This window comes from Protopterus annectens, chromosome 6.part0 (assembly GCF_019279795.1).
Source record: "Protopterus annectens isolate FY-2018-M chromosome 6.part0, PAN1.0, whole genome shotgun sequence".
Lineage (NCBI taxonomy): Eukaryota > Metazoa > Chordata > Ceratodontiformes > Protopteridae > Protopterus > Protopterus annectens.
In genome coordinates, this window is record NC_056737.1 from 1,260,719,363 (window position 1) to 1,260,743,350 (window position 23,988).

The 23,988-nt window shown below is 37.2% G+C and overlaps 1 protein-coding gene across 2 annotated transcripts in view; it reads right to left on the reverse strand.

The window, feature by feature from the left end:
• Positions 1-432: 432 nt before the first annotated feature.
• Positions 433-23,988, reverse strand: part of GTDC1 (glycosyltransferase like domain containing 1) — a 3,282,804-nt gene continuing 3,259,248 nt past the window's right edge. For both annotated transcript variants that reach the window (XM_044074854.1, XM_044074853.1), the window contains one exon: positions 433-6,099. In XM_044074854.1, coding sequence (XP_043930789.1) covers positions 6,016-6,099 — 84 coding nt within the window. In that variant the 3' untranslated portion in view covers positions 433-6,015. The remainder of the gene's footprint in view (positions 6,100-23,988) is intronic.

A 23,988-nucleotide genomic window follows, 5' to 3' on the forward strand; every position in this document is an offset into this window, starting at 1 on the left:
GTTGGTAAAGTGAATATTAGCTAAAAAAAATGAGACAGTGAAATAATTGTATACACCAGCCCAAATTGGATTAACTGGTATCATGTCAATGTGTAGTTCATTCCATCCATTTATAGCATTTAATTAGGTAGAGGAAGAAGAAAAGGAAAGCAAGTGACTGGTTTACTTGACTGTAAATTTTTTCTCTGTTTTTATCAAATCTGCTCTTAATCATTCATAGTACAATGCATACAATGCATCATAGTGGTTAGATAGGTTGAGTCATGACCTACAGTGTAGTAGGTCCTGTGTAGTAATGCATAACAATAACATTTTAAAGTATAGGAATAGCAGAAGTCACACAAACCTATTTTAAAAATAATTTTAAAAGTATATAATTTAAAAATGTCCACTGCAAATAGCATTTTCAGCTTTCAAGCAGGACTAACAAGATTTAAAACATACAAAGATACTTTATTTCATTTTTCTGCAAAGAAGTTATGTAAGTAAGACATTCATTTCAATTGCAAATCGAACTGTTTTGAAAGAAGGCAAGCTATCATATTCACAAATACAAAAAAGCGACCAGTTTCTGCTAAGTTACATAAACAATCACACTAGCCTTTTTTAAGGCTTGGACCCAGCAGAACAGAGAAAAACTGCACCAAAAACCTCTGTATTCCAAAGCCTCATGTAACACTTCTTAGTAGACAGTGGGTATTTATACTGTACGTGGTTGACCATCAGGGTCCATTTACTTTGCAACCTATTATTGAGTTAAAAGAAGTTCTGTTCATTGGCTTTTTAGACAGCACTGAAGAAATATGGATTTGCAGCTATGCAATCCTGGAATCAGCCTAGCGGTTTGTCTTGAAAAGAAAATGCAATATTGTTACTTGCGTCTTGATGTTACAGCTGCCAGAACGATAATTTCAAAGTCAGTTATTATGCTGCAAAACATCCCTACTGCCTGTTTAAGACCTCTGGCTCTACTTCAGTTTCACAATCTTATTTTAGTCATGTTTGTTTCCAAAGATGCAAACTTAATGACACAGTGTTATTTGAAATCCATGTTCAGCAAATTTAGTGGTCAGATTCAATAAATATTATACAGTGTTTTAGTTATAAAAAAGAAAACACTGAAGCATACAATAAAATATTTACTTTTCATTTTCAGTTTTGACATGCTAAATTTCCATAGATTCTGGTGACATAAAAGCATTCATTAAAATACTAAAACAAGGTTAAGAAATATAAACAAATAATTTAAGAAAAAAGTTTCATATGCTTAAGCATAAATAGAATAATGTTTCTACACAAAACTGATGACCTTTTCTCCCATTTAGTTATCTATTTTAAACACAATCTTATTTCAGCTCACACACACACTGTTTTTATCACTTCAGAGTTTTTAAACACATTCCGTCAATGTTTGCTTATTCCACAGCACATATTAAGTTCAGCCAGCCGAAACCCATTGACCTGATACAGTCGGATTCGCTGCAGGAGAGAACTTCAGTATACATGAAAATTAAGAAAGTTATCTGAAGTTGGTTAAAGTTCTCGGAAGAAAATACCTGGCACCCTCTGTTGCTCACACAAAAGCCTGACTCAGCCGCAGTGAAGGGGTTAAAGGCTTCACTATTCATCATTTAAATTACACGACAAGCCACAGGAAAAAAAATCTCCCTCCAAACTTCCCTGTGCTTCAATAATGTAATTATTCTAGTTCCTGTGCTCAGCTACCATGATCCCTTAGTAATATTTGTCAACTCAAAAGGCAGGCACAGTGGAGTGCCCAATACCTAGAATTCCTAATTACAGATTAAAGGCCAACAAAAGCATACTACACTTTCTATGTGCCAATTGATATAGGTTACAAAAGGAACAAAGAGTGCAAAGTCCTCCTACTTTTTTTTTTAATCAGAACAAATGTAAAATGCATTAGATAGTGTCTATGAGTAGGTGTGCCTGAGGCTAAACTACAGCTGCATGCACTATCGTGTAGGAGGACAGCTTTCTGATGCACCCAGGGGTCCATGTTACCTCTGCAAAGTCTATTAATACGACACTGTAGCATATTCTACTATCAAAAAATAATAACTCATAAAACCATTTTATGTTAAAAATAAAATACATAAACTGAAGCAATTCGTTATGATCCATCAGACCATTTTTAACTTCTTATACCTTCCTGACCTAGAATAATACCATTAGTGTTCCTGTGTAAGAAGAGCCAAATGGATCTGAAAGGCAGAGAACATAGCTGGAAGCACCAAAATGAGACATGCTATCACAGAGTAAATGCTTAGAAGAAAGCAATGCCTCAAATGGTAGTGCTGTCTGAATTCCTTTTTTCTCTTTAAATCATAGCACTGTGACACAGCTGTGAGGTATCGGTGAAATGAGGGTTTAACTTTCTGGAGAGCATGTGTTAATTAATCTGCAAAGCCAGGGCTAAAAGGTGTAGCTGAAACACTGGACACTGATTCGATATCTGAAACAACACACCTTTGTTCTTTAATTAGATTTAAGAATTTAGCACTTCAAGCAGCATCTGCTGACAAGGATAGCCTCTTTTGCTTAAAGGCACAGCATCCCATTTAATGTCACGGAACAGAAGTTCCAAAAATGCTATGCTCCACTAAGCATTAGCTGGGCAATGGGATTCGGGGCATATACATTAAAAGAATTATCATGTGAGGCATATTTTCACTCCATAAAGATGTGTTATATAAAACATACATTTTCAATAAAAGGTGCACTATTTCAAATCCTGTGTAATAATGAAACAGGAAAGTAGTAGTATTCTGGAAAACCATACTACTACTTTGTAAAATTAGTACCTCAGAAATAATGTGGAAACAGCTTTGTTTCAGCAATTCTTCGAGGATGAAAGTGGCTTACCTATTGTGACTGTTACAGTAAAATGATGATACAGTAGATGAAACAGCATTTAATGCACTAATAACAAAAGTGGAAGTTATCACAAAATGCCCACTACGTAATCATCAATATTTAAAATTAAAGTACAAATGTTTCAACAATTATTCAAATGTTTTCATTGTTTTGTCTTGTTTACAAAAAATATTAAAGTAAAATAAGTGCAGTGTGTCAGAACTAAAATAAACTAGTATCCATATCTTGTATCCATATTAAACATATAATTATTTTTCACATTGGTAAATAATACTTGCTTGGGACAAGACAGCACTGTAGGCAGTATACTTTAAGAAGTCGGGCAGTAGATAATAACAATGTGTGACCCAAAGGAGGACACCATTTCTTTATGGTCTTAAAAGCAAAAAGGAAACAAGGGCTTACTGCCTCATTGGGCATATACAGTTAACAGAAAAAAAATAAACCGACAAACAAACAGCGCATTTCCAGTCAATCAGTAAACACATTCATGTATTAATTCGGTAGCTGGCTTGATATAAATAGGATCATATTCAGCCAGGACACGATAAAATATAAAACCAATATGTACAAATATCATAACCAGCAAGATAACTACGTTTAATACAAGATAAAGAGGGCATAGTCAGAAACTTGTAGTGCTTATGCAGTTTTTTTGATTCCTGCAAGTTTTTTTTTTCTAACCTGCTGTCACATACTATGGCTAGAGTTGCATCTCAGTTATACATTTTTGCACCAAACATGCATTTCAGAGGCAAAAATAACCACTTTAGTTATATTCCATGAAAATAGGTTAAAAAAGTGGGGAGATTATCCCACTGCATAAGTGAAATGGGTGAACAAATGCCTCCAAAGCAAATCTGGTACAGGTAGTAGGACATGATAAAAGAAGAAATATTTAAACTACATATCCCAAGCAGCAAGCCTACTAGTACAGATGATATGACTGGCTAATGTACAACCCACATGTAATGCATCTAATTAAAGTAAAGCAAACTGTGTATATGCAAGCATATGTAGCTAGACAGACTGCCTAGATTTCTCATGACAATTTAACAAGCATTGAGAAGCCTGCTGTATTACGGACACACTGAAACTTGTACATTTCAGCACCTTCTCAATTTTTTTCTTTACAGTTTTAAGTTTCCAGAATGTACTCCAATTATGATTAGTAGTGGAAAACAACTGTGTAAAAATGTAATCCCATTCAGTGCTTCTCTATACACAGGTCAAAAGAAAAGGATTTCTTTACTGTATTGACATTTTGATATCACTTCATGCATTTAATTCTATTTGCCAAGCATTTATTTTTGGTTCACTAGACGATGCTATCCCTTATATCCTGAAATAAAAAAAGTATGCGATTACTATAACTGGCTAAGACCAGATACAGTTATAATTTTGCTCCATTTGTATTCTGGACCACTGTGGAAATAGGACTCTTCTTAAAAGGCCATTCCTGATTACTAGCAATCAACTTAACCAAATTAATAAACTATACAACAAATAGGAATAACAAGGCAGCTATAGTTAACACCTAGGACACAGCATTCACACAAAAAGCATTAACAATGACAGATCAGAACACATTGGTTAGCTTCTGGTAACTACCAAGACCCATTAGAATTGCATTAATTAATCTCAATAGGATAAAGCTGCCAGATTTCCAGGATTTGATTAGGAACAGTAACGGCCTCAGATTAAAGCCTTATGAAAGTGGAGGTACTGAGAATCAAACTTGGCTTTGCAGGTACACCTTCTTTAAGGCAAATAAAATATAAATAAATCTACTATGTTACACTAGCAATGTCCACACGGAAATTATGTTTGAACATTGCATTTGTTCAGAGATGACTCAGATACATCAAACACCTCTTACATGAAACCTGCTTATTCTGCAACTTAAGAAAAAATCAATGCACAGATTCATCTCCTGAAAAAATGAACAAACTGTATATCTACATTCTGTACAAAAGTCAATCAAAAGTTAAAACCCCCAGTATGATAACATGTCAGACTTTATTCCGGTTACAGCTCTATCTGCTTTGATCAAAGCAGATTTCTGCTAGCTGGCTACCATGCATTTTGATTAAAACTTTCAGCTGTGAAAACAGAGTAACATATGCACTGCACCTGAAACTGCTACTTGCAATAGCAATACCGTGCACTTATTAGCAGCATATATCAGTCACCTTTTTAAAAATATTTCTCCATGAGTTGTGATTAGTATGTAATAAAAAACAGCCTCTGCTTTATGAGAGGCATTGTGCAGTTCTGTCATCTATTCACCATCCTGGAAAGAAAATAAAACTAGTGTCTCAGCTTTCATCAGATAGATGGCACCATGTAGCATATTCCCTGTGCTAGCTTGAATTACAGCTGTTTATCTTGCAGCTTTCTTTAAGATTAATTAAATGCAAATGTAACACTGTGAATCATGGGAATACCTGCCAGACCCCTTATTAATACCTTCACTTAAGAACCCCTGTGCCAGAGTCATTAATTTGCAAAACAGGAAAGCTCTAAAGCAGCCCTTTGCCTGAAAACAATTCATGGATGACTGCCCAATTAGTCCAGTCACACTCTGATCCTCCTTTCAGGCCCTGTGGCCCTCTGAGGACACAACAAGGCTCTAACGATAACCTGGCAACCTAGGTAGAAAGCCAGCCAACTGCAAACGTTTGAAGCCATAGCTTGGCTGCCATCATGTCGGCAAAAAGAAAGAACTCAGGCACCATGTCATCCAGTACAAAGGATAAAAACAGATTCAACCGGAAATTCAATGTGGCACCACATATGGGATACATGAGTGCGGTTATACAACAGGCCACATATTTTTTTTAACAGAGTCTCCTGCATGTGATGCCGGGGACATGTGTAACCATCATAACGTCTCTCTGAATCTGTATTTAATTTAAGCTGGGGTGGTGGCAAGGACTGGAGATCTAAAGCCGCCACAGGTTTGTGGCAGATGGCTCTGTGTCAGCTATGACAAGCAGCCAGGCTCAGTTTCCTCTGCAGATTTTCCTTTTTCTCTGATCAGGTAAATATGGACACACTCTGGAAAGTTCTACAGATTCTGCCTGAGGCTGCAAGTTTGTGACTTGGCCCCATCTGTCACAAATCTTCACTGGCTTCTGCTGTGAGCAGAGACCTGAATTTCTCACGTAGTGTTGCCCAGGAAAAGCGGTCTGTCTTAACCTATGAAAAAGAGAGAAATATTTATTAACACTAAAAGAAACAAGTATGTCTTCTATTACATTACTTCAAGAGATAGAATACAAGAAGGAATAACACTCATTTTAAATTCTTGCGTGATTAAAGCAGAACAGATAAAGGTATATTAAAAAATCTTTTGTTTTAAATTCTGCATATCTTGTTTTCTTCAGTATACTAGCTATTTTTGTTAAATAAAAATGAAAGTGTTGCTATGGTTACAATGGTCAAGAAAAATGCATATTTTTAAACTGGTTTCCTGCAGTTAATTCTAAGACTAATTAAAGACTCTGTCAACTTGCCAGGTAAAGTTTTAAAACAGATTTTGAAGGTTAAAAAAGAACAGTTAAGAATCAGATCATGGAACAGGTCTGCAATACAAATTAAAGTTATGCACTCCAAATGAAACATCTTGTACATTGCAGTTTAACGTCATCTTTTTTACATGAAATGTAACAGCAAAAATTCCTAAGGGAATCCTTGGAAGCGCAATCAATAGTCTCACGTTTACATGTATTCAGAATAGGCTTGCCAAACCACATCACTCAGACTTGCCATGTTCTATGAGTTACACTGGTAAAGTATGCAAAACTGCATTACAGGCTGTATTTAAAAAATGCTAAATATTCCTCTCTTGAAGAAAGAACAGCATGTGTAGTCATTTAGAACCAATATGCAAGTTCATGCCCTTCCACTGCTAGTGGTGAGGAGCATTTCCTCACACCTCACTGACCAATAGTCCTTCCTTTAATTCAAGATGGTTCTAGAAAATGACCTGCTTAGAACAGTGATCCCACAGCTATTTATCCAGAAAGGCACATATTAAATAAAAAGGCATCTGCATATACCTCCATGGAGAGTAAACGACTGTTATTTTAAGGCATTAAACAACACATGATTTTAGTATTGCATCTCTTACAGGTAAGTTGCAAAAGGAAAACCTGGTACTATATGAGCAGTATTATACAAGAAAAAATAAATTTGCTCCATAAGTGCTATTTGTTTTAAAGGACTGCTCTCCATAAAGAATGTCAAAAAAGGAATGTGGGACTTCCAGCAGGTACTGGGATTAAAAAAAAAGATGTCTTCTTCTTTAAACTTGCTATATTTATGATGTTTCTTAACTGCAACAGCATAAAACTGTATTCAAAAAAGACTGAAAATAATTAGCCATATTCCATGCCTTCACTTAAATCATCACAGCAGTCATCCACAGTTGGCATATAACATTTAAAATAACAGATTATCCTTGAGTGTCATTGAAAGAAAAGGACCATGAGGTTCATCTTAATCTACATATCCCACCTTCACTCTTACTTTGCAAGATGCAGTTTTCATTTGCGTTGCAGTATAGCCTTTCTTGCTTCCACGAAACTCCACTACGTACCCCTGGAAGTGTGCTTGCTTCTTTTACTATCATCACTATCATGCCCTACAGTAGGTTGCCTCAGTGATCCACTACCCTTGTTGCAAAGAAAAACTTCATTATAAACCCCCCTCAAAAAAAACAATATTTATTCTTTATAGTGTCTTTTTATATACGGACACCTTATTTAGACCTGTTAGATAAAAAGGGCTATTATAACTTAATGCCCCTTCCTCTTCTAAATCAACAAATACATTTCGGGGCTCTAGCCCTTTTCTCACATGCCCAGTTCAATCTCTGTACAATTATCACTATCCACAAAACTTTTTCTTATTAATCAATGCCCACGTAACAATGGCTTTCAGAACTGAGTAGAGCATTATAGTTACAGCTTTAACAGTACTTTGCTGAGTAGTAACAATACCTACTTGTATTTCTGACTAGGTTTACCCACCAGAATGACTTTCACCAGTTTTTACAAACTGGTTTAACACTGTTAGCTTATTAGATACAGCAATGCCCAGGAGCCATCCTGTTACAGACAGCACCTCAGTCACCATATAAATAACTTCTCATTATCTGGACAATAACTTCCAGTGGCCACTGTTTCCACAACTTATAACCAGTTTTTTTTTTTTAATTTGATACCAGGACCTCCGATAATACCTATCTGCAGCCTATATACTTGTTGCTGTATGAATAAAAATAATAAATTTCACTCTAATGCCTTTGTAATCTCAGAAAATATGACAGAGAAAAAGGTTATCTGAAGACAGGTCTGCAGAAAATCTCGGTTGTTTTTCAATTTATGCTGATGAGATTTATTTATCATTATCCTTTGTTTAATATTCCTTGCAATTTCTAAACTGGTCTTCTGTCCACCTTATCTTCCAAACTCCTATGTAAAGAGAGTAGCTTATTAAAAGTCAAGCTGCTTTCCCTCAAGTTAATCATCCATATATACACCCCTTCTTTCTCTCTTGCTCTCTCTCTCTCTCTCTCTCTATATATATATATATATATATAGACACACACACAGTAATGCATTCAAACTCCCTTGCCAGGTTTCTGGGTGATATAATCTGCTTATAACACCCACTACAGCTTTATTACTTTACTATTACTCAGTACACAGTCAAAGATGCCACTTTCTTTCAATTGTAATTTTTGTAACTGCATTTCTGGTGTTCAATCCTTTTTTTTATTTTATATAGAATATATCATTCTGTTTTTAAGTTATACATAGTAGTTAGAGTGAAATGGGCTTCTGGCTCAATTGGACCAACCCGGTTAACAAATGTCAAATAAAATACAAATAAATAAACAAATAAAATATTACAGACACAAGGCTTATGACTACATGGTTTGTGTTTTGAAGGCTATAGTTTGATTGGTACTGACAGAAGATATCCCAGTTTCACCAGCCCAGGCTGTTTGTTCAGTTGGTCCACACGGATTTCATAAAGACACAGATTAGTCAGCTAAATGAAAGCAGTAATCTGTTTCATGGTTTATTCACTCACAGCTGTGCCAATATATACAGCTATATCAGTATTGACAGCAAAAGATTTTTAAGAAAGGCTTCTGTAGCAGATTTGGTATATTAAAAAACACATTAACTGGTACTTGATACCAGAGAAAAAAAGCTTATACCTACAGATAATGATATATCTCTATAGCTATATCTAAATATAGGAATATGAATATATATATATATATATATATATATATATATATATAGACACAAACATATACATACTAGACCTCAAACATGACAAACAAATGTAATGCATATGTAAACAAAATGTAGTTCTTTCTAACAAGTCAAAAAAGAAATTATAATTTTCATTTCGGTTAAAGGTTAAGTAGACTGAATCATGAAGACTTTTTTAAGGTAATTACCTGGAGACCTATATTACAGTACAAAAAAGGCAAACACGTGTTTTTCAGCACAAAAAAATCAAGTAAAGCACAGCATGATAGAATACAAACATGAGTACAGGAGAGACCTTATTACTAATGGTAGGATTACATGTTGCTGCTACTGCTGAGGAAGTGTGCTGGGTAATGCCCCAATAGCATAAGGTTCACAAGTCAATATTAGTCTAAGTGTCCTCAAGGGACATTTTAAGTCTGGCCAATAACCAGAGGTCAGAATCAAACCCTGTATCTTGTGTCGATGCCACACCCATCAAATGCAGATGCATTCTGCCCTAGCTGTCACAGAATATCACAGAAGGGATAGATACAGTGGACTGGAAGGAAGTGGAGAAGCGAAAGGATCTGGTCAATGGGTATAATTATATTTTCCAGGAAGAAAGTGGGCCCTGCACTTGGTAAAGTCATTTTTAATTAGGGTAAAGAAAAGGAAGGTGTCACATTCTAATGTACAGCTTCCCACATTTATAGTTAGGCAGTGACACTCATTTCTGAGGTGGTATTATATGAAATGGCATTTTATTCAGGGTAGTCTGAGCCTATCATCTATGAATAAGAACAGGAAATTCCATTCTAGCACCTCTGTAATGTCATCAAAAATGCCAGTAGAAAAGGCAGTAATGGAGATAAAAGATAGCTGACAGAGTACAGGTAATATGCCAATAAAAAAAAACACATTTAGTTTAGTTTTGGCCTTGTTAATTTTATGATTAGTTCATTTTCTGAGATGCAACTGGCTATATAGAACTTCTGACTGGAGACACAGCTGATTAGATTTGAAGAGTGTCCATCTATTAGCACTACCATCTATATACAGAGATACTCCTTGACCGGAATTTTCTAAGGTGAGAGCATTTATACAGCTGTGTATTTCTGATTCAAACACTAGGTATGGTGTTTGTTGTTAGTGATAATTGACATTCTACCTATTGTAACACAGCTGTCCTATCTAACAAGCACTGCAGGAAAAGCCCAAAGAGGGATGAGGCAAGAGGAAGGAGGAGGAATACATTTATTTGACATTTGTTTACCGGGTTAGTCCAACTGACTCAGAGACCCATTTTCAGTGGAGACCCGAGGAGAAAAGCTCCAGATAATTACAAACTTATAGAATATAACACCATAAGCAAAGTGGTCACAATAAAAAACATACAAAAAAGTTAGACATGACATAATTACAAAATAAAAGGAGAAGAAAATAAGGTGGTTAAAGCAGTAATTTAGAATGTGGGGGAAATATCCAACTCCATTAAACGGGCACATCTAAAAAAAAAAAAAAACATTTGAAAGGGAAGGTAGAGTAGTGAAACAGATATGATTTTTAAAAAAGGCTATATTAAAAGTGTGAAATAAAAAAGTAGAGCATGAATGGTTAGCAGATGGGGAACAGGTCAGTAGTGGTGTTTTATAAATTAGCTACAGACAATATAGACAGTTGTGACTAGTGAGGAAAAGGGCAGGGATAACTGACAGATCATCTCTCATTGCAGGATATGTAGAAGTATGATCACAGGAAGAAAACTGAAATGCTTAGCAGGGAAATTTAAATAAAACGAGAAGAGAAAAAAACTATCTGTAACCTGCAATATGAATATGGGGTTTATTATGGAGAGAAAGAATTAAGGGAGGAACTGGCATTTTGTTTTCAAAAGGTGATATAAGGCTAAGACATCAAGGCAAGCAGATGATGAGGGTGTACAATAAAAAGAAAATGTCAGGGGGTGGGACTAAATGGATTAGAAAAACACAAGCAATTAGAGACTCAAAGGAAGAGAAAGCAGCACAACTGGTTTCCTACTGGAAATTTACAGAACATTTGCAAGGTTCACTAATGCCTGGGAAAGGGAGCCTGAGCTCCTCAGGAAGATTTTGAGAATATAACCAAGCAAATCATTTCAAGACTGACCCAAAAGCAGCAGCACTGGAAACAGTGTCAGCAAAATCATAAGACCACTTTAGTGTGTTTAGTTGCATGCAAACCAGATATAAAAGAGGCATTCAAACAATTATTCACATCGGAAGAGGGAAAGTTAACAGATAACTTTTTATGTTCTCAAACCACAGAAGAAAATAACTTTAATATGAGAGCCTGGCAGTTTAACATTCTTAATATTACAAAAGCAGAAGAATAAACTTGCTTCCCAAGTTTGTCAAAAGATTTCCAATACTTGTCAGAATAGGATTAGAATTAGCCATTTGGCTAGCAGAAGCAGTCTTGGATAGGGAAATCACTGCAGGGTCTGATTCAGGGTTAGAAAACAAGTATTTATGAGTATGAGGCACCTTGTATAATGTATCAGACTTCCAAAGGCAAGACAGTTGACAGGTATTATACAAACTATCAAAACATGTTTTCTAAAACAGATAAAACAGGAGAAACAACTGCTAGTTGTGGAATATCCATCTCTAACAGATCATAATACATTTGTTAGGAAATGTGAATTTCATTATGATCCCGCTTTCATTTTAGAAAAAGTTTCAGAAAACAATGGGCCTTCTGGAGAGGAATCTGAAGGAACATTTTCCTCAGAATCAGCTTGTGAATAAAACCCTGAAGCACAACATTCTCTTCTTCTAATCCCTGCTCCTCTGATATTAGAGTAAGAAAGAGCGGGATGTCTTTTTATGTGCTTTCCTGAAGAGGAAATAAAAAACAATGAAAATAAAATTGCCAAAGATTCCAAAGACAACTACAAGGCATTATATAGTTATGTCAAGAATCTAAATGGCAATGCTCAGATCTGCTCTGAGCTACAACAGAATGTCATTAAATATATTGATCCCAATGATATTGCCAATATCCTGGCAGATCGATTCAGTGCAAACTTCAACTCCCTCTCACCCCCTAAAGGGCCCATCTCAATACCAAACAATTGCCACACAGGTAAAAAACGCACTCTCCAAAGCTAAGAATACAGCATCCATGGGACCAAACGACATCCCAGACTGTGTACTGCATGAACTACAAAATGAACTGGCACCCCATCTAAGTGTTATGTTTAATCACAGCCTCACCTCAGGTTTCGTGCCCACTGACTGGTGCACAGCTACAGTTATCCCACTTCACAAGGAGGGGATTCACCTTGGATCCCGGGAACTAGCGTCCCATCAGTCTGACGAGCCTGATCTGCAAGGCCATGGAACGTATTATCATGGAACTTATAAACAAAGACATTGGCAACCTTCAAACACTGGATCCACTCAGTTTGGGTTCGTGAAGGGCCGATCTTGTCTCCTGAACCCGACTGACTTCTTTGAATCAGTCTCCAGAGCCGTGGACAAGGGTAAGGTGGTCCACACAGCCTATCTGAACCTCACCAAAGCCTTCTACACCATCCCCCACTCTGGAATCATAGATAAACTTACTAAGCTGGGCATTAATCCCTACGTCACTCGATGGGTTGCCAACTGGCTTACTGACATAACTCACACTGTAAAAGTAGCCGACTCCAAATCCAGCTCCAGACAAGTGACAAGTGGAGTACCTCAGGGTTCAGTCCTGGGACCACTCTTGTTTGGCATCTGCTTCTCTGAAGTACAGGCCAACACTAAGGGACTCTGGCTAACAAAGTTCTCAGATGACTGCAAACTAGGAGCCATTACTGAATCCCCAAATGATGTGGATAGTCTACAAAAGGGCCTTACAGAAACAGATGCTTGGTGCCACAGCCATGGGCTCAAGTTCAATGCCAAGAAATGTATAGTTATCCCTTTTGGGAAAAACATGTACCTGTGAATTATCACATAGGTGGCAGTACACTAAACACTGAAAGTGTGATAAGAGACTTAGGGGACACAGGTGGACAGTGGTTTCACCTTCGATAACCACATCGCCACAACATTCAGGAAATCCTTCTGTGTGGCACACCTCATCACTAAGTGCTTTTCATCTAGAAAAAAAGGAGGTCATTGTCCCACTGTACGCATCCCTCATTAGACCCATTATAGAATACAATGCCCAGTTTGGTATGCACCTCTCAAGACATCTGCAACAACTGGAAAGACTGCACAAATACCTCATTAAAAGAAGCACGGGCCTAAAGCAAATGCCCTATGTTGACCATCTAAAAAAAACTCCACCTATACTCTGTCGCATATCATTTACTCAGAGGCGATCTCTGCTTAACGTACAAGGCCATGTCAAACCCAGAGCTGTTAGACATGCTACCCTTAAAGAAATCCCAATCCCTCAGAGGCAAACGCTACAGGGATCTATACCTTGTCATCACAATGAACAAAACATGCTGGAGGGATAGGTTCCTGACCCAGAGACTCCCCAGACTCTGGAACAGACTGCCCATGCATGTCAAGCAGAGCGCCTCTTTGGCCTTCTTCAAAAGGAACCTTGATGATTGGATGGGAGATAGGAAATTCACCCCAGGGATCATGTCAGTCACCCTGCTAGACAGGGGTCCAGGGAAGTAAATACTGTGGGAAGAATAGCCAGGGAATTGTTATGGCTAGGCATGTATAGGCCCTAGGGGCAATAGCCTAGTACCAAAATATGAACTATAAATTAAGAAAAGTAAAATCGGAAAGCAATTCCCTAGCAAATCCTCCCTATCCACAGAAACAACAGTAAAAAAAAAAGCCAAGTCTTGTACTTTCTGTATTCTTTTTGTGAGCAACTCTGTGAAAAAGAACTGACCCACAGCAGGGACACTATACAGAGGCTGCCTTTCCGAGCTGTTTGGAAAATCTTCACCCACCCTTTCCCCTGAGAGACATAAGTGGTTCTCCCTTGTCCATGCGGGTCAACCCTACAGTTGCAGAGGATGTGTCTATCCCCTAGTCCTTAGTGGCTGTATGTGGTAAATAGAGGGACCATAGCAAACAATTGAGAGGTCTGAGGAACCAAGTCTAGCCACATCAGAATCACCCATCACTGCTTGTGGCAAAACCAGAGCTAGCCTGTCACCCAAAGAATCCCTGATAAAGTTCTTTATGCAGGTGGAGAAAGGAAGAACTGAAGAGAACAGTAACTGCTCCACTATATGAGGGGCGAAAACTGTGCGGTTAGAAGGTTTTCTTGAAGGAGAAAGTTAAGAATTTGTTTGTGTGCACACTTTTCAATAATTTTAGAGAGGGGGGAGAGAATGGCAATGGGTCTGAAATTGGAGGAGTCAGAAGATTTACCACCTTTGTGGAGTGGTATAATGAAGAATTTCTTCCAGATATCTGGGACTGTATTTTCTTTTTTGGACCTTTTAATTAGGATAGAGATGAGGTATGCAATGGATTTTGCTGCATGTTTAAGGAAAAGGGGTGGTTGATTGTCTACGGATGGGGAACAGGATTTTAACTTGCTAAGCAGAGTTCTAATGAAAGAAGCTGGGAGAGGTGATAGTGAGAAGGATGTAGAGAGGGAGAAGTACAGTTGGTGTATTGGGTTCCAGGTTTAGTAAGTTTCTCTACAGTCTCAATGAAGGTTCCAGGTTTAGTAAGTTTCTCTATAGTCTCAATGAAGAAGTTGTTAAGTGTTGTAACAGTTTCGAGGGGGGATTTATTGGTGTATGGATTCAGAGATGACGGGTTTCCTGGAGACAGAAGTTTGTTAACAGAAGACCAAATCTTTTTAGGGTTAGAATAGGGGTTGCTGAGGGATGTTTGATAATAGTTCTTTTTTGTAGTAAGACTTGTTTTTTTGTGAGATTACAGAGTGCCAGTATCTTGTATAAAGAATGAGGTATGAACATACACATTTTCATACAGATCACCAATTCTTCCCCATCATCCTTTATGCAAACATGATTTATATAGCTGACACCTCCTCAGTCCTTCAGCAAAAACAATTAAAGCAGCCAAGCATGGCTATAAAGCATCTATTTATTAAAAGGTAAGAGCTTTTTCGTACAGACCCTCTGCACATCATCAGACCATATAACATGTAAAAATCAAGGCATTTAAATAGTACAATCAATAAAACAATAATTAAAACATCAGCTTCAATTAATTATAGCCCGAGCCTTCAATAAAAGCTTTAAAGGTACACAACCATTTAGACCTGGTGTTCTATGTGCGAGTAACCTAGCAATCCATTTAGTCTCAGCTAATTCCAATTTATTATTAAAATCTCCCCCTCTTTTATCTATATATATCAACTGTAATGCAGAAAAAAATAAAACTATGCCCACTATTATCTTGCACATGTTTATACAATGTAAGATCCTTGTTACGTATATGTCCTAAATGTTCTAAGATTCTTTCCTTAAAGGGATGTGTGGTCTTCCCTGCATAGAAACAAACACAATCTCTGCACCAGGCTAGATACACCACATATGAAGTACTACAGTCTGCATAAAAACTTGGAATAAACTTATATCCATTAGTAGGCTGTGTGAAAACCTTCTCATACAAAATAAAACTGCAAGCTTTAAATCTCCTTCATGGGTATGTGCCCAACCTATTAGACACTTTAACCCTTCCATGCTGACAATTACTATAACATAACTCCCTTTTTAATGTATAATTGTTCTTAAAACTGAAGGACTGGGCCCAACAAATCCCTTGATATCATCAGCAGCCGTCAATATTGGCCAGTTCTTCCGAATAATACTCCATACCTTACTTATATCACTCGTGTAGGTTAACATAACCCTATTCCTATTATATCCAGCTGGCCTCTTATAATTAATGGCTCCTTGTCTAGCTGAATAAAAAGGCTTGGCCCCACACGTATGTGCATCACTAAGATCACTCATACATGCAACAATTCCTTCATTAGAGTAGCCTCTAGCCCTGAAAATCATCCTGGAACCGACCCAAATCCTGAATGAATGCCCCATCATCAGTGTGCAGCCTACGCATTCTGTATGCCTGGCCTTTAACTACGTTATGAAAAATATGGCATGCTGGTCCAGTGCAGAAGATTATTTCTATGACAGGGTTTCCTATATAACAAAGTTTCTAAATCGCCTGTAGGTGTTTTAATGGTTCACACATCCAGGAAATGTATCTCACCAAAAGCTGCACATTTAGTGAATTTTAAATAAGAAGTAGTGGCATTTAAATACATCATAAATTCATCCAATTCACATAAAGAACCTCCCCATAAAAGAAAAATGTCATCCATAAACCTTTTATATAATTTAATATATATTTGGACCAAGCACATTCTCTTCTTCCCATTGTGCCATTACAAGATTGGCGTAGCTATTGGCACAAGCTGTGCTCATGGCTACGCCAATCTTCTGCCAATAGACAGAATCATTAAACATGAAAACATTATTTTCAAGAATTCCAGTAAAAAAGAAATCATCACCAACAAACATGACGAATAAGAGCTATACTTCAGTAAGCCAATCTAACAGCATCTATACCCTCAGAATTAGGTACAACTGTAAATAACTTAAGACACATCTAAAGTAACAAACCGAAACCTAGAAATGTCTAAATGACCCACTGCTTCATACAAGCTTCTTAAAAAATGTTCAGTATTTTTAAGCACAGTTGGAATTCTATCAACTACTGGTCCCAATTTATCCTGCACATAAATAGATAAGGGCTCAGTCAACCAACCCTTCCCTGACACTACAGGTCTAAAGTAGGCTTGTTGAGACACTTACGAATTTTGGGGAGGCCGTGTACATAAGGATTTAAAGAAAATTCTACAGTAAAAAAGGTGTACCTTTTATAGTCAAACATTCTACACATCAGAGCATAATATAAATCATTACATACTCTTTTTATCACTCTGTCCATATCTACTCATGTAATTGCTAAAAAAGTTGAATGATCGTTAAGCATCTCAAACATACATTCATTATAAATTACTCTATCAGGTATTACAACTGCTCCGCCTTTGTCTGCTGGACGGATCTGTATAGAATCATTATTTTTCAATTCAACAAGACCCTTCCTCTCATCATCTCTAAATTACAAAATCTTGTATGAAATTTAACACCGTCAGACTCTAACAAATCTGCTTCACATACCTTAAAAGCCTCAAGTGAAGTTACCAGCGTGGGAGAGAACACACTCGATTTCTTGAATTTTACAGTACATGTGGGCCCATTAGCATTTGTATTAACAGACACTTTACTTAACATTACATTCCTGGCAAAACAATGCAAGTCCTGTATAATGTCACTAAACACAAATGAACTTGAGGGAATGAAAGATAATCCCTTATTTAACAGTCTTACTTGTTGCTTGTGTTAAAATTATTGATGATAAATTTACCACTAATGCTTTGTTCCATCCGACTGCTTCATAAACACTTTCTTTCCTTGATTTGGCGACATGTTCTTTCTTTACCCTCCTTGGCTCATGTCCAAATGTTTGATACTGGCACTGGAAAAGGGTTGGCAGAACCTATTGATGCTGTAGTATACTCCTTACGAGTCGCCCCTAGTTCCATCTGCCATTCCGAACAGCTCTTCTGATTCAAGGTGTCACTATCAGTAACTGTAGATGCCTGACCATTAACCACAGCCTCATATGCATTTACAATTGAAATAAGGGTGGGATCTTCACCATTCGTACTTCCCTCTCCTTGCAAAGCTGCTGTTGTACTGATGTTATTATTATGGGGCCATGCAAAGATATGACCCTTCTTAAAGTCACTATAGTCCCTTTGAAGCTTATTCAGTTTTTGCTTCTTTAATCTGGTTTCATACATAAACATCACATTAAAAACATCATCAGTCCCTCACTCAAGAGCTTCACCAGAATATTCCTTAACTAACTCAGTGATTGTTCGACCTCCTCAGTCCTCCTGAAAAAAAATACAACAAGATCTCACCCTGTTTGTTAACTGGGTACTATGACATAACCTCATACTAAAAAAAATAATAAAAATAAAATACCCCAAAGGCAGTGTATAAAAACTGTGAAACCATGAGATAGTGGTACAGCTATCCACAACAACAAACCCATGGAAACAGTCCAACAACATAAGATGCCTAAGGATTTGGTTAGAACCCCTCACTTAACTTTCAGCATCACATCCTAGTTACAAAACACAAAGTCAATAAGCTCCATTTCTGAGCTAAAATGACATCCCCATGAAGGCTATGAACATCTAATCATTTCTACTGACTAATAAAAACATTAACACTTCAGTCCACTTGTATAATATCTGCAGATTCAAGAACCTTTCACCAAGAAGAGAACAGCACAGCTTCATGTTAGCAAAAAACAAAGTGGTTACAGAGGTCAACTCCTTCTGCCATCCTTGATCTTTAAACTTGTTAATCTTCAGTATTCTTCCCCATTTAGTCCAAGATCTCTTTCAAAGTTAACTCCAAACCTTCAGAATCCCAATCAAGACTGAAATGTAGCTCATCAGCCTTAATATCAAAATTTGGGAAACCCTCCCTAAACTAATAAAATACCTACAATCCTTGCCGAAATTCTGATAAGAAGTAAAAAATGTATTTGTTAAACAGGCTCAATGAAAATGCTGTCTAAAGGGTAAAATCTCCTAGCTGCAGTACTATTTTACGTAATTATTTTAACACCTTTATTAAATTATCATTTAAGACACAGACTACCATCCATTAATATTAAAGAAAACGAACCATATTAACATGTTTCCAGTTACAAACATTATACATCACATATGTCCTTTTATGCACCCATCAGTCAAACATTACACAAATTGCTCAATTCCTGCCTTCCCTTAAACTTCACGCCTCCTTAACATTATTCTGCATGCATTGCTGACAAAGTTTCCTTTTTTGCATAAGCAAATTCCTCTTACCCTCTTCTAAAGATCCCACTTCCAGTTCCTTATCTATATTTACAATATTCAATACTTCAAATACAGTTGGTTTAGACTTAATTTTCATTTTCTAGTAATTGCTTTTTTGGCAGTCACCAGAATTAGGCCTTAGTGTGTCTAGTCAATTCAGTTCCAGTGTCCCAGCTCAAAAAAAATAATTTCCTTTACATCCATTTGCTCACCAAATATTTCTGACAGACTACTCTATAGGGAATTTTTTTAAATTTGCCAATTCATTATACTCCCAAAACCTATGTTCCTAGTTGCATGTTTCTAACCCATCTCACCTTGAACATTTGCCATCTTCCTGAGGAAAAATGATTTAAAGTCTGATTGGAATATAAACATATCTATGCAAATACTTCCAAACAAAAATCCTGAACCTTCTAGACTTTGTTGTATACTTGCGAGCCACACATATGTCCTCCCATTGTTCCCTTGTAAATTGCTTATTCAATTTCTTTTCCCAATCTTTTCCAACTTCCTCTGATGGATTCTTAGAGTTTTTGTGCAATATTACTAATTATTCCCTTTTTTAACAGCAGCTTCTGTTCTAGATTCAACTAAAAACTTTACCACAGCAGGTCTTTCACTTAGGATTCCCCTATCCCTTTCTCTTTTCCTGTATTCTGATATCCTGTTAAGGAAGGCAGTTTCTAGCCTATGCCCAAATGTCTTCCTGCCTCATCCTATTCTATTACCTTTCTGTCTCTGGTTATTTGCTACCAATATCTTGGTTCCTTTGTCAGTTTTCTACAGTAAATCCCAGTCCCCTACTGCCTATTCTCTGCACCCCTACTTGCAGTCATCCCTAGCGGCAAAATCTCCATTCACTGGTCTCATATTGGTTTACTTAGAATATTTTATGTGACTTTATGAATATAATATTCTGCATAGCTGTTATTATTCTCCTTAAGAATCTGCATCCAAAATCTCACCCTCTCTACCATCCAAAATCCCACCCTCTCTACTTATTTCATGAATACCCCACCCTTGTTTCATCATCATCCCTCTTCACTTTAAATTACAACCTTCTGCTTGTGTTATGTACATGAGCTTTACTTCTGTAGCTCTAAAACATCTCTTCAAATCAGATAATCTTAAACTACCTTGTTCTATTGAAAGGATCAACTTATCCTTCAACTCTTTATTAATTAAATGTCCACTACTTCTCCTCTGGTTGATAAAATATACCTGACCTGTATATAAAACTAAAGGGACTAAAAACATTTTCACTGCTTGTATCTTACTATCCATAAACAAGAGCTTCCAGTTTCTCAGTTTTTGCATTATCTTTTGTTTAGTCTTCCAACATATCCTTAGCAGCCATAACAGAGGCCTTGTTAATCCATATGCAAACACTTCATCTTATTGTATCCACATAAATATGGCTATTTCTAAACCAATTCATGCGTGAGTACATACTTTATGGCTGTAGCCTGTTTCATCATCTTTAAATTTTATATCCTGAAAAGACTTGAAACTGTCTCAAAATGTTCCACAACACTGACATGTCCTTTTTCTGGATTTATCAAATAGAATATTAATCATCATCTGCAAATAAAGCCAGCTTTTCTTGATTACCATATTAATTATATCCTTGAATTTCTGAGTCCCTTATTTTGTTTGTCAATGACTCTAAATATAAAGCAAATAACAGTGGGGAAAGAGGACACCCCTGCTTGGCTCCTCTGTTAAGACACAACTTACCACACAGGAACCTTCCCACTATAATTCTGGCCTCAGATCCTTAATGTACCCTCCTAATTAACCTTTTTATTGTTATCAATGAATGCAAGTGCTTCCACTGCCCTACTCATAAAATATCAACTTACTCTATCAAATGCTTGCTCTGCATCAATATCCACCAACAGGATTTCATCTCAAGAAAGAAGATACGGAATAAGATGGCTGCACATTAAGTAACAGCTTTTCAGCTCTCCCAGTGTGGAAACAAACTCAGAAGACAGAGCCAGTGAACACATTATTTTGGGTAAATTTCAGTAACTGGCTAGTAAGTGCACTGCTTGGATGTTAACAAAAAAAGAAATTCAGAGAACCTGATAGAAAATCAACCTCAAAAGGTGAGGAAAATATACTGACTGGGAATTCTGCAGCTGTTCAGCAAAAAATCAGTGCAAGCTCCAGCTTTGTTGCAAGACATGACTTCCAGTAACCTAGATGAAAAAAATAAGTCAAATGTACTCAGAGCTGATTAAAATAAATGAAACACTGATGGAATATATCAACTCAAATAACAAAAGGCTGGATAAAATAGAAGAAACTTTAAAAAGATATTCAGATGAGGTGATAAAACTGCAAAAATCAGAGGCTGAAATGAAGAATGGCTGGCTGAATAGGAGACTGTTCAAGAAGAGATGTTTCAAACAATAATGGAATTAGATGACAGAGCACACAGGGAAAACCTGAAATTTTCTGCTGTACCAGAGAAGCTGGAAGGAACAGATTGTATTAATTTTATGAAAGCACAAATAAACAACTGGACTGGTATTCCACAGCAGGAGTTGTTAATTGAAAGGGAACATCGTGTGTATGACCCAAACCTGGCCTTGAGAAAGCAACCTAGACCTTTAATAATAAAGATGCTATCCTACCAGCAGAAGGAGTTGATTCTGACAAAACTGTGGCAGAAGGACAAAGTACTAAAAGTGGGAGACAGCATAGTGTTTGTGAAAAATGATTACTCATGGTACACCAGGCAAACGAGGAGTAAATGTATTCCACTAATGATGAGGCTCAAGTACTAATAGTTAGGATAGGAGGAGATGAGATAAGAAAAGTGATGTATGACCAAGCAACAGGAAAGTCCCCAGGAATAGATATTATTCCTGTGGATATTTAAAAAAACTGATAATGCTCTGGAAGGTTTTGTTTAACAGCATTTTAAGAGGAGGAGAAGCAACAACTTCCTGGAAGAAAGTGGTGGTGGCTGTAATAGCTAAAGAGGGCAAAGATTTATTTATTTATTTATTTCAGTTTGATAACCGGGGAAGTCCACTGGGCCAGAAGAACCCATTTTCAGTGGAGGTCCGGGGAGAAAAGCTCCATAACTAAGCAAATTACAATGTAAAATAGTACAGTATAAAACAAGCAAATTACAATATAGAAATTACAGTATAGACTACAAAAGATAGCTCATACATATTAAACTGAGATAATAAGACAAAGGTGAAGTTAATTAGAGGCAAAGTACAAATGGTAGTATTTACATCAAATGTAGCAGAAATGGGTAAAATATTCATTAGACAATGGAACATTCTGAAGGTGGGAAAAGTTTTAGTAGAAGTGTGCAGTTGTGGATGATATGTGTCAAAGGCTGGAGCTCAGAAAGAGATAAATATAGTACAATAAGTGGGGTAGAGAACAGTCAGGTAGTGGTAGTAGAACTCAGATGGAAGTTGTAAGGAATAGTATGCAGAGATGGGGAAGAGTTTGGGTTTGAAGTGGGGACACATCCATTTAGAGGAGAGGTAGGAGTGTAAGAAGGATTTAAAGTTAGGGAGGTGTGAGACAGTTCGAAGATGGGATGGAAGTGAGTTCCAAAGTTTTGATAGGGAGTATGAAAGCAGGAATTGGCCGGGAGGTCGTAATGGTTTATGTACTTGAAGGAGGTTTTGGCTTTTTGATCTTAGTAGGCGATTTGGGATATAAGGGGTTAAGGAGGTGGAGAGGGAAGGGCAGCTAGAAGGCTTAAAAATGAGTTTGTGGGCGGTAGTTAGCTTTATGAATTTTAGGTAGTTAGGCAGTTCTAGCCAATTCAGGGGTTGAAGAGAGGCAATGATGAGATGAGGTTTTGGAGTGTGTGGTGAATTTGCTTATTTTATTATAGCTGGCTTCTAATTTGGACTGTAATCCAAGCTGAATGTTGTTGTACAGAGGGGCACCATATAGCAGGGAGGGGAGGAGGTAAGAGGAGGCAAGGGCTTTTCTGGTGGTTGGGGTGAGGAAATGGTGATGTCGGTATAGGAGACCTAATTTTTGATTTTTTTATGGCAGTATTAATACGGATGTTAATTTTAAGTGTTCATCAATGATGACACCTAGTAACTAAGTATATGAAACAATTTCAACAGGGGTATTATCTTGACTTAGTATAGAGAAAGAGGCTTTGTTGAATGTGGTGGCTTTGGATGGAGCAAAAATCATTAGCTTAGTTTTGGTAGCATTTAAGGCTAGGTGATGGCTTTGCATCCAGGTTTCTGTTTTGGTAAAAGCTGATTGGAGTTTTAACTGCAAGTCTGAAGGGGAGTCAGCAGTGCAGATGATTCTGGAATCATTTGCATATTGAATTAGAGAGGTAACAGGGATAGAATGGTGATAGTTGTTGATAAATATGTTAAAGAGTAAGGGACCGAGAACAGATCCCTGGGGGATGCCTGTGGGGGTAGGAAGGAAGGTGGAAATAGAAGATTTCCATTTGACAGCTTGGTATCTATTGGAGAGGTAGCTAGAGAGCAAGGCTACAGAGGAGGGGGATAGGTTGAGAGAGGATAATTGAGATAGGAGGATAGGGTGGGATATGGTGTCAAAAGCTTTTGATAGATACCGGAATAGGGTAGATACTAACTTGCCAGAGTCACTGGCCTGGTTAATGCATTCTAGGAAAGATAGAAAAGCAGTGATTGTGCTATGGCCGGGACGGAAGCCATGTTGAGTTGGGGTAAGGAGGTTATTGTGTGTCAGATGTGTCATTAGTTGCAAGTGGATGCATTTTGCCAGGGATGTTTGATAATGGGGAGAGGATAGCAATGGGTCTGAAATTAGTGGTGTCATTGTTCTTGCCATCTTTGTGGAGAGGAATGATGAATGTGTGTTTCCATATAGA